This window comes from Myotis yumanensis, unplaced genomic scaffold (genome assembly GCF_028538775.1).
Source record: "Myotis yumanensis isolate MYYU_CA2020_CCGP unplaced genomic scaffold, mMyoYum1.0.hap1 SCAF_12, whole genome shotgun sequence".
Classification (NCBI taxonomy): Eukaryota; Metazoa; Chordata; class Mammalia; order Chiroptera; family Vespertilionidae; genus Myotis; species Myotis yumanensis.
In genome coordinates, this window is record NW_027223763.1 from 17,646,288 (window position 1) to 17,664,059 (window position 17,772).

Genomic DNA, 17,772 nt, shown 5'->3' on the forward strand with positions numbered 1-17,772 from the left:
GGGAGGAGAAAGGACTGTGCTCTGCCGATTGGCCAGGCACAAGTCTGTGTCTTGTTCCTGGGTGTGGCTAGCAGAGGCTTAGACTTCCGGGATGAAGCTCCTTGCCAAGCACGTGGCCAAGGTAAGATGGAGCACTTACCCTGGGGCAAGGTGGAGGGTGTAGCCCTTACCCTGGGGCAAGGTGGAGGGCCTAGCCCTTACCCTGGGGCAAGGTGGAGGGCCTAGCCCTCGCCCTTTCATATATATATATCTCACTGGTAAACTTTGAGAGTAACACTTGAGCTTTATCACGATAAAGTGAGAAGCCAGAATGCAAAGGATTAAAGACTGTTTACCATAAGATTCCTTAAAGAAAATAGACTAAGGCAAGGTAAGAGGGGAAGTGACAGAACAGAGCCATTTTAAGGAGAATGAACATTTGCTATTTAGACTAGTGGGTTGGGGTTGCTATTGTCTTATTGTCCAACTTTCCCTTCCCCCCATTTCTATTAATAGTCCCAACTCCCCACTGCAAGGTGGACAAGTGATCCAAAGTAAATCAATCAACTCTTCAGTCCCGGGATTTTAATCTTGACATTGTCCAAGAAATCAAACCTGGTTTTGTGTTTGGATCAGAGATATCAGAGGTGACTTTAATTTCTACAGCTATGGGAGAGTCATTCCGAATACTCTTGATCTGACAAAAGGAACTGGAGGGTGGGGGGCGGAGAACAAACTTCCCTCTACCCTCAAGGTTCTTCTGGCCGGTCTAATAATCATATAGATGTGAGGCAGATTAGCAAGAGAAAAGAACCAAATTTAATACCCATACGTATGGGAACCTCACATACAAGAGAGACTCAGAGACTCTTCATGCAGAAGAGGCTCAGAGACAGAAAGGGAACACGGGTACATAAGACACCGTGAGCTAGGGATGACGTGAGGCGCCTTGGGGGTTTCAAAAGGTCATTGTAATGCAGGGTGATAAGAAGAGCAGACCTTTAGTCAATAGAAATTTGCCTTGCCCTATACATAGATCAAAAGAAGTTACCTCTGATAATCTCTATGGACAAGGCCTCTAATTAAAATTCTTCTAGGTAGTTAAGGGGGTGGGGGTGAGATGAACACAGAAGCTTCTCTTGAGCCTGCAGCTAAAGTTGCCTTTAGCTCGAAACAATCTGCATACCACAGAGGCACATCTTGGGATGACTCATTCTGGACCCGCACAGAACCCATACACTATATATTGTGAATTCATTTATTGCATAAATAAGATAATTTAATTACTTAAGACAGGGGTCTCTTATTCCTTATTAACATTAAATAAGCTATAATTTTAATCACAAGAAATAGAACATGCAAATATTTGAGATTTAATCATGACCTTTGCCCCTTAAGAATTCATTGATTCATTGTGCTCCTCTGGTCATCAGAATGTAAAATTTTTCTCATCATCTCTTTTCGTTGTTGTTATTGAGAATGGTAGACCAACAGAGTACTTTGGATTTCCAGAAAATTTGTGTCAGCAAGATTGTTTACCTCTCACCTACCATTTCAACCTATAGTTTCTTTTAATTTTAACCAAGTGTAAATCAAAGTTTGGAGCTTATAATTCTTATTCTACAACATTCAGAAATGAAAGACTCTGTTGTTACGGAATCATCTGTTGCAATTCCCTGGGGAATCTTTAAGTTCCTGGTGCAGAATTCTTGGAAGCTGCTCGCTTCCTATCCTTCCAGAAACCTACTTGTTTCATTTTTCTTGTTTCTGTGAACTACTCCAGTACTCTTCTATAAATATTTTTGCACCTACGTGAGTCGGTTTCTGTGCTAGGAACCCGAGAGACCCTAACTGATACAACTTAGTGATGATCTACAATAGTGAGTAAAAGTGAGGGAGAAAGAAGATAGAATTACAGGCTACTCCCAGGTCTCTGATTTGGTCAATTGGATGTTGGTTCACATACTCTGAGGGATGCAGGAAGTGGATTTGAGAAGGAAGATAAGTTCAGTTGGGGATATATTGAGCTTGAAGCCCATGTAGGACATCTAGGTGGAGATGTCCAAGAGACTTGACTGGAGAGAGAAATTACAGTCATTTAGTAATTGAAGATGAGGGAGTGGGATTGCAAAGCAAGAACAGGTAGAGTGAGAAGTGGTGTGAGGCTAAAAAACCCAAAGGACTTAAAGGGGTGGTAGAAAAAGACAAGGCAGTGAAGGTAACTGATAAGCAGAAAAGAATTAGGTGAAAGTGGCATAAGGAAAACCAATGGAAAAGAGAGAGTTTTGAAAGGGAGGATTGAGTCAATTGTTCAAACAAGACTGAGATGAAAAAGTGTTTACCAGAGTTTGCAGTTGGTTGTTCCTCAACCGATTAGTTTCAGGGAAGTCCAGTAGGTTGAGGAAAGAATTAAGGTGCCCCTTAAATATGAGAGTAAAAGAGGACTTGGGTAGTTTTTTTTTGTTTGTTTGTTTGTTTGTTTTAGTTTTTTTGTTTTGTTTGTTTGTTTTAATGACAAACTAGGTACAGAATAGGATAAGGAGGAAGAACACTGAAGATGAACTGTTCTGGAGCAAGGGTCCTCTGGGATACATGGAAATTTTTTTAGGATACATGGGCATGGATAGTATTATTAAGAGAATCAATCTCAAGATCATTCATATTCTTTCTTCAAATTGCTTTGGCTAAGAACACCTCCTATTTCACAATGGTCCTTGAAAGGGTGAGGGCTAGGCCCTCCATCTTGCCCCAGGGTAAGGGCTAGACCCTCCATCTTGCCCCAGGGCAAGGGCTACGCCCTCCATCTTGCCCCAGGGTAAGTGCTATGCCCTCCATCTTACCTTTGGCCATGTGCTTGGCAAGGAGCTTCTTCCCGGAAGTCTAAGCCTCTGCTAGCCACACCCAGGAACAAGACACCAACTTGTGCCTGGCCAATCGGCAGAACACAGTCCTTTCTCCTCCCCTTACTCCAACCCCCTATAAAACCCGTCTCCACACAGAGTTATCTCTCTCTGCTTCCTGTCGCTGCCTCGGCTAGCTCGAATAAAGACTCTTATGCTTTTGCATCGGACTGGCTGGCTCCCTGATGTGGTTCTTGGGGATCCTGAAATCTGGGCATAACAGTCCTCTCACTTTACGAAAGCAAGCCTATCTCTCAGCCATCTCCAGTTCAACTGTGGTTGATTGCCTCCAGAGGAAGAACGCTAGGACAAAGGGACAATTTGATATGTTAAATTAGGTAACAAGGAAGTGAATTTCAATTGGGTATCTTTTTTATTTTTATGCAAAAAAACCCCCTGTCTTTTTCATTAAGGAGTTACATTGCCAATAAAATTTTACTTTTTATGTTAATACCTCTCAAAAATTGTGACATAAAAATATGCTAATCATTAGTAGTTGAAGCCTTCAAAGAAGTTGTAATATATTTATGTTGTTTTGATAAATTGTGTATTTTTAATTATGATCACTCAATCATAATAATTTTAAAAGAACCATGAAAAAATTTATAAATATCCTAATATATATAAATATATTTTGAAGAAAAGAATAAAGTAAAAGGTTAGACTTTCAAGGTTAAAACTATATTGCATTGGTATAAAATTATTATGGGGGATGGAAAGATTGCCTCATCCTCTGAAATGCAAGGTGGAGTAATATATTGTACCAGGTCAGCTTTTTGCTTTTTTCCAGTGATATTTGGGAGTGAAAAATAAAGTGAATAATGAGGTTTGCCTAAGGTTGGGAATTGATTGGCACTGTCTGTGAGAACCCAAGGAAATGTGGATGAAAGGGGCTACATGCTGACCTGACAAACTCAGGAGAGGCCTGCATGGCAGTCTTGCAAACTTGGAGACCTAAAGTAACCTCAAAGGATGGTCTGAAATTAAACTTTAACTAAAAGCAGTTATGGTGGGCAGTTATGTCCTGGGCCAGTATCTTCACTGACAAGGTCAACCTTTACCTTAACTGAGCCTATCTGTCTTTTTGCATCTATGATAACATACCCTTGAAATGTCTGGGTAACTTGTGACTTCCCTTTATCTGGAGCCCCTGGGGCACAACCAGGTGTGCTGGGTCCCAGGACAGATACCACAGATTCCTTCATTATCATGTTAATTGTTCCTGTACCCACCTAAGTATGTGTCCATCATTTTACTTTTTATCCAATCCCAGGGGTTTCCCTGCTTTGCTTATCCCTCCTCCTTAATCTATCACCAATGAATTTAATGTAACCCACCTATGTTCCTCCTTTTGATTAAAATGTATAAATACAAATGTAACCCCGCCATTCTCCGGAGCACTATCTCAATTCGTTGAGGTTCTGCTTCCCGGCATATGTCGACAGTTTGGCTCAAATAAACTCACAAAAATTCTTTACAGGTTTCAATGGTTTTTTAAGTTAACAGAAAGAAGATGCCAGTAAGAATTCATTGCCGCCCTGGTCAGTTTGGCTTAGTGGATGGAGCATTGGCCTGCAGACTGAAGGGTCCTGGGTTTGATTCTGGCCAAGGGCACATTTCCGGGTTGTGGGCTTGATCTCCAGTGGGGGTCATGCAGGAGGCAGCAGATCAATGATTCTCTCTCATCATTGATGTTTCTATCTCTCTCTCCCTCTTCCTTCCTCTCTGAAATCAATTATATATATATTCATTGCCATCTTTGGGATTTTGGCTAAAAATGGAGTAAGTGGTATCAGAAGAGGACACACAGACCAGGAAGCAGTCAAATGGTTGAGGTGATGATGATGATCTAAAATGTACTCTAAATCTACAAGAATGAGGGCAAAATGGAAGGATTCTATATATTGTGATTAGAGACTGATGTTTCAGAGTCTGATTTTTAGAATGTTTTGAGTCATAATATGATTTTACTAGAGGCCCAGTGCACAGATTGGTGTACTGGTGGGGTCCCTTGGCTTGGCCTGTGGGGAATCAGGATCCCAGATTGTGAGAGGAAGGTTCTCAGGTGTTGCACCCCAGAATCTGGCTCCCTCCTTTCTGGTTCCTGGTGCATCACGGAGAACTGCAGCTTCCAAGTCACTGCAGCTTGGTAGCTCCTGTGTTGAGCGTCTGCCCCCTGGAGGTCATTGTGCATCATAGCTACAGGTTGGATGGTCGCTTAGGCTTTTATATATATAGATGTGCAGTGATATATTCTTTAATCAATAACTGACTGAAAAGAGCAAAGATGAACCATTATTGTGAACTCTGTTGGTAGACTGGATCCAGTCTCTAACTCAGCAACCAACATAAATACCATATGAGACTTATTTATATAGAATTTTGGCTTGTTTGGAACTTTTTGGGAATGGATAATTGAATCATTTGGGATAGCTGGATTTTCTAGATAGAATTGTTTATTATAACCATTTTAGATGAAAAGCTTGGTAAAATATACTTCATACTCTTGTTTTCTGATGCTGATGTACTAAACATAATTTTACTATTTCTTGATGTCACGACTAAAACCATGAACATCAATTACTCAATTGAAATAATTTCAGGGCCTATGGGGTGGACAGTGGTTTTTGTACTTTATAAATAACCCCAGCATGCTTTGCTTTTTGAATTCGTATAGTTTCTTTTCATAGTTTTCCTGTTTCTTATTTCTTAGGGTGTCTATTAGCACTTCTGTCATCCAATGGTACCTGCCCAGAAGAGCACTCTTTGATATTCTGCTTCTAATCTCCTTAGACTATGGAAAGATTATTTACCTTATTAGAACTGTGCATACATTAAGTGTGATGAGGGCCTACAAAAGGGGAAAGGGGACTTTTAAGGAGTAAAAGGCACATTTTTAGTTCTTTGATTTTGTGATATCTTATTTTGGTTTCTCAGTGGTCTCTTCTCTGTCCCCTGTTCATTCCTTCCCTTCCTCCAATGCCTTCTTTGTCTGTTTTTGAACGTTGAAGTAAATTCTAGATAGGAAGGATCTCAAGGCCACTACTCAAAACAAAAGTGTGTATGTAGTAAGAAGATGAAGCTATGCCCAGTTGGTGTGGCTCAGTGGTTGACTGTCGACCTATGAACCAGGAGGTCATGGTTTGATTCCCAGTCAGGGCATATCCTGGGTTGTGGGCTCAATCCCCAGTGTGGGGCGTGTAGAGGGCAGCTGACCAATGATTCTCTCTCATCACTGATGTTTCTATCTCTCTCTCCCTCTCCCTTCTTCTCTAAAATCAATAAAAATAAAGATGAAGCTATGTAATGGGAAAAATAAACTATAGTTTGAAGGGAGAAGCAACTATTAAAAAAAGCTAGAAGTATAGTAAAGCCACTGGAATTGTAACCACCACTGTAAGCTGCTATTAACTATGATATATAATAAGTTGTTTTTGCCTGACAATTTCACATATACACATAGAAATGTATGACTTCATAAAGATATATGTATAAGAAAGTTTTACAGTAGCCTTGCTTGCAATAGTAAAAAATTGTAGACAACCTAAATACTCATTTCTAAGGGAACAAATAAATTAGGTCATGTATTTATTATGCAGCCATTTAAAAGAAGGAGGTAGCTCTGACATACAGATCATAGTGGTTAAGAGTAGACTCTGGATCCACACTGCCAGGGTTCAAATACTCTCTCCACCACTTTCCAGTTGTGGCACTTTTTTTTTTTTTTTACCGATTTCAGAGAGGAAGAGAGAGATAGAAACATTAATGATGAGAATCATTAATTGGCTGCCTCCTGCAGGCCCCTTACTGAGGACTGAGCAGGCAACCTGGCAACCCAGGCTTGACTGGGAATCTAAATGAACTGTGACCTCCTGGTTCATAGGTTGACACTCAACCATTGAGCCACACTAGCCGGGCATCCAGTTGTGGTGCTTTCGATATGTTCTTCAACCAGCTGTGTCATAAAAATCCCTACTTCATAAGATTGTTATGAAGATTAAATGAATTCATCCAAGTACAACACTTTAAACAGCGCCTGGCACATTAGTATTAGCTACTGTTATCATTACTGATAGGAAAGGACAACTGTGATATATCGTTTGGTGAAAAGATAAAGTTTCATAATATGTGTAGTATGATTTCATTTTTGTCAAAACAAAAATCTGTGTACACACATATATAATTTGCACACACATGGTCTCTGGAATTTCTATGTAGGAGGAACTTATGAGTTGCTAGCTGGTTTTGTCTGGAAGTAAACTTGCCTAACTTTTTTTAAAAACATAGTTTCTCTATTTTTTTTTAAAATGACTTTAGAAGGATCTATTGGAGGTTATGGAAAGTCAAAGTCTCCCCCAACCAGTCCTTGGTGCAGCCACTTTATATATTCATAGAAATGGTCAGAAAAGGTTGTGTACACCACTTTTAATAGGAATTATTTCTAGGGATGAGGGGATGGTGGGCAGGGAGGTAGGGGACAACCTTTACTTTATACACTTCAATATTGTATTCTTTGAAAATAGTTTGTGTATTGACTGTCAACAACAAACGAAAGCGCCAAAATATCCTCCAAAAAAAAAAAAAAAAGGAACTGGTTAATTTAATGTACTATGAAGTCATGAACAAAAACTGTGGTGGTGCACGGCTCTTTGAATTAACATGGAAGAATGTGTGTGTGGGGGAATATTGATGCAGAACTTTATAGTGATTGTGAATCCCCTCCCCACCCAAGGCGTATTTGGGGCTGCACATACCCGTGTGCAGAGACAAGCCCTTGCAGGCTGTGCGCTCAACTGTACCTGCTAACTATAGTTTTCTCTGCCAAGTGGGGTGAGGGAAAGGGCTTTCACGTTTTTTTTATGATATTCCAACTTTCTGGACATTAACTAGGGCTTTATAGATGTCCACCCTTAGGAACAAATGCAATGTTACCCCATTTACAATCTTGATTTCTCACTCTTATTAAAAAAATGTATCTGATCTTGTACCTAATTTGTTACGACAGTACCATCACTTAAAGCACTGCAATTATGCAACCCCTTAATTTGAATTCCATTTTGCAAGCGTTTTTTTCTTTTTTTTTCAAGTACATGACCTCACAGACAAACTGAAGGGATACAGTGAAAATCGGTAGATCAAAAGTAAACCACTCGGGTCACCAAAAGGAACGTAGGTATGACAATAAACACATTTTAAAACACAGCTCATAGAAGCATCTATACACTTGAATTTGAACTTTAAAAAATCGGTTCACTGAGCTCTCAGTAGGGCTCAGTGATTTCCCTTCTCTCGGTAGCCCTCGCTCCCAAGAGCACCCGAAACCTACACCTGATCGCGCCCAAGGGGGAAAAGGGGCCCGGGGAGCCCGGTCCGGGGCGGCTGGCGGGCCGGGCTCGCTCGGGACTGAGTCAGCGCCCGGCGCCGGGGCCGAGAAGTTCGGCGGGAGGCGCAGGGCGGGGCTTCCTCCCGCCGACTCCGAGCCGGGCTCCCCTTGCCCGAGTCCGTCCACGTCTCTTGCTCGGACAGGCGTGTTTCTCCGGGTCCGGGCCGGCAACGTGACAGCCGCCGCGCTCTCGGAAGGCAGCTTCGGCCCCGCGGCGAGGAGCTGCCCCCGCCCGAGCCCCGGGCCCGCGCTCGGAGGAGCCCCTCGCGGGTGGGCAGCGAGCGGTCCTCGGGCCGAGCCCGCCGAACGCCTCGCTCCGGGGGCCGAGCGCCGCATCCCCGGCATGGAGACCGGCTCGGACTCAGGTCAGAGGCCCGCGCGTCCGGCCCCGCTGCAGGCTGCGCGGCTGGGGTGGGGAGGCGGCGGGGACAGGCCGCCGTGCAGGCCGCCGCGTGCCGGGTCCGCGCGGGGAGCGCTCCCGGGCCGGCTCCGGCGCGCGGGGCGGGCGGGCGGGCGGCGGCAGGTGGGCAGGACGAGCCGCGAGCGAGCGAGCGAGGGCGGGCGGCGCGCGGCGGGCCCGGCGGGGGGGCCGCTGGGAGGATGGCTCAGCTCTTTCTAAATATAAAACCGGCGTGAGTTGGGCGAGCGCGGCGCGAGCCTCCGAGCCGCCGCGCGGGCCGGGCGCACGGGACTCGGCCGACGGACGGCGGCGGCTCCGCAGGGGCGCGAGGCGGCGAGAGCGCCCGAGTCGCGACCTCGCGGGGGACGGCGAGAGCGCCGCGCGCGGGCAGGAGGAGGGCGCAGGCGGCGGGCGGGCCTCGTGGGCGCCGCGCGGCCCGCACCGAGCGACCTGAGGCGGCTCCGGGTCGCTGCCGCCCCGCGAGCCGCGAGCCGCGAGCCCCCCGCGCCGCCGGGCCGCGCGCTCCCCCTCCGGCCCCTCCCTCCCGCCGCGGCGCAACATGGCTGCGGCCGCCGCCTCCGCCTCCCAGGACGAGCTGAGTAAGTGCCACGGCGAGCCTGCGGCCGCAAGCCGGGGCCGGGGCCGCGCGGGGCCGGAGGCCGGAGGGCGGGCGGGCGGGCGAGGGCTGGGGCTCGGGCCGGTGGGCAGGCGGGCGGCCCGGCGGGCAGGGGGCTGGGGCGCCCGGGCCTGGCGGGCGGGCGGGGCGCCGGACGCGGCCGCCGGCGTTTGTAGGCCTCAGGTTTGCACCGTCACGTTGCGAAATTGAAACCGGAGCCCCAGGCGGAGCCACCTCTGCCCGCGATCCGCCCCGGCTCGGGGGTGGGGGAGCCAGCCCCCTGCCCGCGGTCACCTGGGCCGGCGGACCGGCCCGAGCCCCGGGGTGACGGGTGGTGTCCGCCCGTCCCGTCTGACCCCGCTGTGCCCCGCTCCCCGACCCCAGCTGTGGAGCGAGTCGTAGCCATCGCGCTTTCAGATGGGGGAGCAGATGCCTTTCTGTGAAACCCCCGGAACCCGCGGAGAGGCCCGGGACCGGCGGTGACCCTCAGGCGGAGCAGGAAGGACGGGAGAGCGGCGAGGGCGGCGGCGCCGGCCGCCCGAGAAACGGCGGGGTGACAGCGCTTGCAGAGGGGAGCGCCAGTGCACACGCGACCTTAAACGTTGCGGTTTTCCAGGGGACGGCGGTCGCGGTGCCGGAGAGCGGTGGTCACCCTGAATCCCAGGCCGCCACGCCCGCCGCCCGGGCTCGCCCCGATGCCTTGTGGGAAGTGTAGTCCCGGGCCGAGCAGGCCCACGCGGGGGGCACACACATGGAAGGTGTCTAGGACGTGTCCGATCATTTCTGACGGCATCGGGGGTGGTTCGATGAGTGCTTTCGGTTTGTTTGCCTCCTCAGTGCCGCCCTTCAGTGAATGACAAAAACGAGGTGTTATGTAGGGGGATGCCTGTGATGTTTACCTGGAGTGAAGCCCGGGGGGTAGGTGTCCCCAGCTTTGCGAAGTTTCTGCTGTTTTAGCCCCTTCTGGATTTTCCCTGTGAAAGTCGTGATAAACATAGTTTCTGTTTCTTTGGTGTTTGGCAGGGTAAAGGTACTTTTATGTGCATGATCTCATTTTTGCTCTCGGAACAACCTGATTGAAGCAGGGAGGTAGGAGTTATCCTTATTTTAAAGAGGAGGCAGGTTTAGAGAGGTTACGTTCCTTGGTGTTTTAACACAGAACTGGTGTAGCAAGGAGTAGGGTTTGCTCCTTTTGAAGCTGAGATAAACGGTCGGTGTGACCCTGGGCAGGACGGAGAGGCTGAGGGGACAAGGTCTCCTGCTTAGAGGTAGACCAGGGGCTGAGAGCCACTGAGTTGCTTGCTTGTCTGTCAGTTCCGAGCTGGAGCACCTCCAGGCCTTCTGGGGAGATTAGTTCCCTGATTTTTTTCCTTCCATTTTTTGTTGTTGTGGTAAAATACACATAACAGAATTTACCATCATAGCCATTAAGTATACAATTCAGTAATATTAAGTACATTCATGTTGTTCTGCAAACATCACCAGACTCTTCAGAGCTCTCTTTATCTTGCAAAACTGAAATTCCATATACATTAGACCCTAACTCAGTGGTTCTCAACCTTGGCTGCACATTAGAACCACCTGGGAATCTTGTTAAATCCTGATTTCTGGGCCTCATCATTAGTAACAAAGAAACAATTTCCGCAGGATGAGGCCCAGAAATCAGGATTTTAACAAGATTCCCAGGTGATTCTAATGTGCAGCCAAGGTTGGGAACCACTTGGCTGCACATTAGGGCCTAACTCCTCTCAGCCCCTGGCAACCACCATTCTACTTTTTGTCTCTGATTTTGACTACCCTATGTATCTCATGTAAGTGGAGTCACACAGGATTTGCCTTTCTGTGACTTGCTTATTTCACTTAGCATAAAGTCCTCAAGGTTCATCCATGTGATGGCATGTGACAGAATCTTCTTCCCTTTTAAGGCTGAATGATATTGCACTTTATGTATACGTCACATTTTCTCATCCATTTCATGTTAATGGAAACTTGGGTTGCTTGTATGTTTAATGAATAATGCTGCTATGAACATAGGTATACAAATAACTCTGAGATCCTGTTTTCAGTTCTTTTGGGTATTTACCCCAAAGTGGGGTTGTTGGATCATATGGTAATTCTATTTAAAAAAAAAAATATTATTTCAGAGAGGAAGAGAGAGAGAGAGAGAGAGAGAGCGAGAGAGACATAGAAACAGCAATGATGAGAGAGAATCATTGATCGGCTGCCTCCTGCAAGCCCCACATTGGGGAATGAACCCGAAACCTGGGCATGTGCCCTGACCTGGAGTCAACGGTAACCTGGTTCATCCTGGTTCATAGGTTGATGCTCAACCACTGAGCCACAGTGGCTGGCCAGGCATATTTTTAAACTTTTGAGGAGCCATCATACTGTTTTCCACAGTGGCTGTACCATTTTGTGTTCCCACCATCAATATACAACGGTTCCAGTTTTTCCATGTTTACCAACACTTTATTTCTGTATTTTTAAAAAAAAATCCTCACCTGAGTATATGTCTTTTTATTGATTTTTAGAGAGAGAGAGAAAGAAACATCTATCGGTTGCCTATCATAAGCACCCTACCCGGGATTGAAACTGCAACCTGGGCATGTGCCCTGACTGGGAAACAAATCGGAGACCTTGCTGTGCATGGGACAGTGCTCAATCAACCACCGAGCAGGCCAGGTCTTTGTATTTTTTATGGATATGAGGGGTCTGACATTAAAAATTTTGATATTGCATGATATTTATTCCTATTGTACCAATAAACACGTTAAAATCTGAAGTACTAGTTGGAATGGGGAACAAAATTAGAAGAAGTGGATATCATTTTAGTCTTTTAAAAATTTTTTGATTTTAAAGAGAGGAAGGGGGAGAAAGAGAGAGAAACATCAATGTGAGAAACATCTGCACATGCCGCGCTCAGGGATGAAACCCGCAACCTGGGTATGTGCCCTGACTGGTAGTAGAAACTTCCACCTTTCGGTGTACCAGACGATGCTCTCCAACCACTGAACAACACCGGCCAGGGCAGAGTGGATATCATTTTAAAGTGGCTGATGTATTTGTACTTTAGGTACCTGTTAAAATGCTGATAGTACTTCTAGTTAAGGAATTTTTTGGCTTTAGCAGCAGCTACTGGAAAAGTTAAGAACAAATAGTTCCAATCCTGCTTTTCCAGTGTTTTGTTTGGTTGAATTATCAATCATCGACCACAGATGTCTGTTCTTGATTTCTGTATTTCTTCAGGAAAGATTAAACACTTGGTAGTTGGCACCTTAGAATAATTTAACTTGAAGTCACACACATATATACTGTCTAAGAAGTTTCAAATAAACTTTTAGTTTCAGAATGGCTATAATAAAAGGATAGATGGTTGGCACAAAGGTGCTTTTTAAAATTCTGCCATAAAAAAGGAGCTAAGTATCTGAGTATTTACTGGCTATTGTTTCTGACTAGTAGATGATGATAAAAGCAAACTACAACATCCGGCATTGTTTTTCCCTAGTAGCTTATTGTAAAAATCTTCAAATATACAGAAAAGTTGAAAATGAGCATTCATATACCCCTGCTTAGATTCTACATTTGATATTATACTAGCCTTATCACATGTCTGTCTGTCCATCTTTCAATCTGTGTTTTATAATTTTATTTTAATTTTTTTTTACTAAAAAAGGTTGTGGTAAGATACACATACCATAACATTAGTCATCTTAACTATTTTTTTAGTGTACAGTTCAGTGGTATTATGAATCCATTTTTTGATGCATTTCAATGTAAATTGGAGGCATCAGTACACTTCCTCCTAAATATTTCAGCACTAGCATTGTTGTGCTTTGTATATATTCTTTCAGTTGTCAAAATAATCTTAAGAGGTAGGTAAAAATTATCGCTGTTTTATGGAATGGAAAACAGGCTTTAGGTTCCCAAGCTCCTACAGCTAGTCAGCGGTAGAGTTGGATCTCAGGTGTGTCAGACGCCAGTTGCGCTCATAACCAGCCTTCAGGCTGAATTAATTCTGTGCACCCACAGTTAGAGTTGTTCGTGTTGATGAAAAGATCAAGGCAGACGCTTTGCTAAATTCTCTGCGAAATGTTACTTTAATTCAACTATTTGCTATTTAACATTGCTTTGGGGGTACAAAAGAATTATAATATTGTTGGGAAGAAAGAGGAGGAATCCATATAAATGATATAACTAAGGTCCAAAAGGTATTATAATGCTAAAGTAATATTATCATCTGTAGTCCCCAGGTCTGTTATTTAGAGATGTACAGCTGATAACACAGTTTCCATTTTTTATCTTTACATATGAAGTGATATACATGCCATAAGTTTAAATTAAATCTACCCCTGCTTTCAAATTTATTTGCCATCACACTTTTCAGGATCTCCTGAGAAGCAGAATTAGGGTTGTCTTATTTTACTTTATTTTTTGGAGTAGTATCATTGATGTTATGAGGGTTGACAAAAGATATGATCCTGAGTTGTGATGTGTTAGACTTTGTTTTCACAAATATCATTAATTGTCACTTTGAGTCAGGTATTGTAATAGAATAATAGTAAAGCTGATGTTTGAAGGCGTAACCGTGTGTTCTGATCACTTTGTACATGTTAACTGATAGAAGCCGTGCAGCAGTGTTCCCTGGGAATTTGGTGCTGTTATTTTCTCAGTGGTGGAGCTTCCCTCATTTTACAGAGTTATGGCTTGAACTCAGATTCTCCGATTCCTACGTTTGTTATTTCTGCTCTACCACTGTATTTACTCTATCCAAAAGGGAAAATATACAGTTTATAACAAGATCAACATGGCTCTCCCTCCCATATCTTGCTAGCTTCTGGAGAAAATCTGTAGTGTGTAAAATGTGGCAACATTCTGATGTATATTGAATAGAACATAGATTTTGAGGTAAGATGCCAAAATAAAGAGAACAGTTCTGACAAAGGCAGTTCTGAAATCTAGTTTGTGAATTACTTAAGGTTATTGTCTGTAGTTTTCTTTCTCTATGTAACTATTTGGAATGAAATGAAATTCAACGCAGGGCATGTGGGCTAGTTGTTCTCGTATATGCCAGTTCATGGAAAAGTTGACAATGTAGTTATGTTTTAGCAGTGGGTATGGAGATTTCTGACAGAGAAGGAAGCACTTGCGACTTTTCACCTGGTCAACTTTTAGTGATTTCATATTCTGGGCTTTATAATTATAAGGCATCCTCAGTATCTTAAGACACACTGATACTACTAGTATTCAGTTTGACCATTTGACACAGCCATGGGAAACTTCAGTTGCAAAAGTTGGTCAGATAATCAACATGTCAAATACCTTCTGAGGGAGTCTCTCTGCCAGTGCCAGGAATCCTAGTGCCTTTTAGAGGATGAGCCATGGTAAGCTGTGTAGGTGAATGGGATTCTGTGGGCATACTGAGATGGTACCTTTAATGACAGCCATACATGCAATTGAACTGATCTTTGACAGAAAGCTAAAGCAAGCCTGTATCATTTAAATTTTGGTTACTTAACCAAATAGGAATGTTAAAATGGAAAATAATATTTGTTTTTTTTTTACCAACTTCTAATCTTTCAATTTCATCCTATTGTTTTTCTTTATGCTTTCAGTAAAATGTAGTTCTATATAATAAAAGGCTAATATCCAAATTATCCCCTCGACTGGGAGTTTAACTACGGGCAGGGCGGCCAGCCAACCACCCTCAGCTGCTCCTTCCCTCTTCACCCTGCCCCCCTCGAGATCAGGAGCAGGGTTGGCCTGCCAACTGCCCATACCTCCCCCCCCCCCCCCCCAGCCCACCTGATCGCCGCAATTGGGGCGGGCCAGCCGGATCCCACCCATGCAGGAATTCATGCACCAGGTCTCTAGTATTTAATGAAGGCCAATGTCTGTGAGAATTGTTGGCACTAGGGCATTTGACCTTGTTCAGAAGATGTTAAAATTGTAGTCACTGCCACTAGCTCAGATGGTCTGATCCATTTTGCTCCAGATTAGTGGATGCCAACCTTTCAGACATCACAGACTAACAGTGGTCCATGGACCACAGGTTGGCGACCGCTGCTCCAAAGGTTTTCTTAAACCAGTGGTTGCTAACCTTTTTGAACCTCACTGACCACCAGTGGTCTGCGGACCACCTGTGGATGGTCTGATCCAATCTCTGGTTTCAGGTCTGACCAGTCTCTGCCATGATACTTGCCATCTTATATGGCTTGTTTTCCCCACATGTTTATCAGTTCAGTTAGCAGACTTTAAAACTGAGTGACAAACTTAATGGTCCTGTCTTCAGAGGCCTTAGAATTCAATATAGAGATAGATTTATATGTAAATATAAATAATGTGAAGTGTGATATTAAAAATGCCTAACAGTTTGTGATACTAGTATTCCATCCTAAGGGAACAGTAGCTTGAGCTAAGGCAGAGGTTGGAAAATAATGTGTCTTTTCAAGAAAGTTTGAGTAAGTCTGAATGCTGGAATGGGGGTGCTATGGTTGCATGAAGGGGAAGGAGATATGATTTGGAGTTTGAGACTTGGCCCTTTCTTCCTTTTACAATTTGGGATGTTGGGCAAATTATCTTACCTTTGTAAGTCTCAGTTTATCATAAAATTGGGATAATAAGAAATACTAGTCTCATAGTGCTGTTAGGATTAATGTATGTCAAAATGCACTGTATAAACAATTAAGCTCTGTATAAATTATTGCTATTTTTAGGGGGGAGCAGTTGGAGATGAAGCTGGGAAGATAGGTTGAGGCCAGTTCATATAGGAATGCCAACGCAACTAGTTTGGACTTTGTTCTGTAGACAGTAGAGAACCATCAAAGGCTTTTAAGCAGGGGTTGTAACATGAGTAGATTTGTTTTATAAGGATAACAGGTGGCAGTGGTGTAACATTGATTACAAAGATCCAGAGAGCAGGAGCAGCAAAGACTAATTAATTAGGAGGGTATCACAGTGGCCAGGGAAAAGAAATTTATGGTCTGAATTGGCAAGGAGGTAATATAATCTAGAATCTCTCAAATAGGCAGAAATTACTGGCTAAGTAGATGAGTGTTATTCAGGAGAGGAAAGAGTTAGAGATAATTCCAAGAATCTTCCTGAGAGGTGAGAGGGATGGAGAGAGTGTAGTCTCGACAGATGTAGGGAGGTGGAAGTAGAAAATAGAACAGGTTTGTGTTCAACAAATGAATTATTTGTTAAATGGATGATTGAATAATTGAGGCACCCATGTTGAGTTGTTTAGGGAGACTGTTTTGGATAGAGGCTAAAACTGTCGGGCATTGAAGTCAGAGCTGGCTTTGAAACCTGGCTCTGCCACTTTGTAGTTAATGTCCTAAATAAGGGACTTAACTTCTGGGTCTTGGTTTCCTCATCTGTGAAATGGGAAAATAACAAAACCTATTTTACAGGGTTGTTATAAGAATGGTAAGAGAATGCATGCTAAGAACTTGGCACAGTGTTAGGCAAGTGGATTGTAAGTGTGTGAGAACTTTAGTTTTGAAGCTTGGGGAAGAGTAGGGATGATGGTGGAGTCATGGGAAAGGACAGATTGTCCAAAGGACAGCTAGCTGTCTGGGGGCTATGTATATGTAGGGGTGAGAAAAAGACAAAGAAGAACCAGGGAAGGGGATTAGGAGTGCTGAGAGAGGGCAAAGGTTCCCAGAGTTATGACTGTTACATTCTCAGTTAAAATGTGCTACTAACATGTGTGCCTACTTACTAATATTTTTCTTACAAAATTATTGTATATTTCAGATACTTTTAATTTTAATGCAAGGTTTTGTGTGTTTATAATATATACATATGCACATATGTGATAAAATATATGTTGCATTGATATTAGAGTTTTTCAGTCTTCAGTGAATAAATACCAGTGTATTTTTAAATTATTAACATATCTTACATAGTAAATTTTATTTATAGAGTATATTTCTTATTCTTTCTCCAATTTGGTAATCACTATGGGGCATCAGTTAGGGGATCTTAGCATAGAAATGAAAAGTACTTTTTAAAAAAATGGTATCTATGGTCCTGGTTGGGTAGCTCAGTTGGTTAGAGCATCATCCTGATATGCCAAGGTTGCCGGTTCTATCCCAGGTTAGGGCACATACAAGAATCAACCAATGAATGCATAAATAAGTGGAACAACAAATCCATGTTTCTCTTTCTCTCTCTCCCTCCCTCTTTCCTTTCTTCTCTCTCTAAAATCGATAAAAATCAAAATAATAAAAAAAATGGTAGCTGCGAGTATAAATCTTTTAATTGTTTTTTTTTCTGGTGTTCTAAATAATAGATTCTTTATACAATTGCATATGTACGAGTGGATGAACATACCCTTGGTGATCCAGAGGATTTTTGTCAAGACTGGATAAACCATGTATCACATTGATTGTAGAGGTTAGTAGATTTAGTTCTTTAGGTTGTATGCATTTTTTTGTAGCAGAATTTAAAAATGCATTGGTTATCACGCAACAGTTACCCTTCTAGGTCTTCA

General features: G+C 43.7%; 1 protein-coding gene across 3 annotated transcripts in view; it reads left to right on the plus strand.

Moving 5' to 3' along the window:
- The first annotated feature begins 8,356 nt into the window (after positions 1–8,356).
- Positions 8,357–17,772, plus strand: part of ECPAS (Ecm29 proteasome adaptor and scaffold) — a 96,434-nt gene continuing 87,018 nt past the window's right edge. The window contains exon 1 of one of the 3 annotated variants that reach the window (XM_070430911.1): positions 8,357–8,627. In XM_070430911.1, the coding sequence (XP_070287012.1) occupies positions 8,606–8,627 (22 nt within the window). In that variant the 5' untranslated portion in view covers positions 8,357–8,605. Of the gene's footprint in view, positions 8,628–9,192; positions 9,262–17,571; positions 17,676–17,772 lie in introns of those variants that run through there. The other 2 variants (XM_070430909.1, XM_070430910.1) reach the window with 2 other exon arrangements.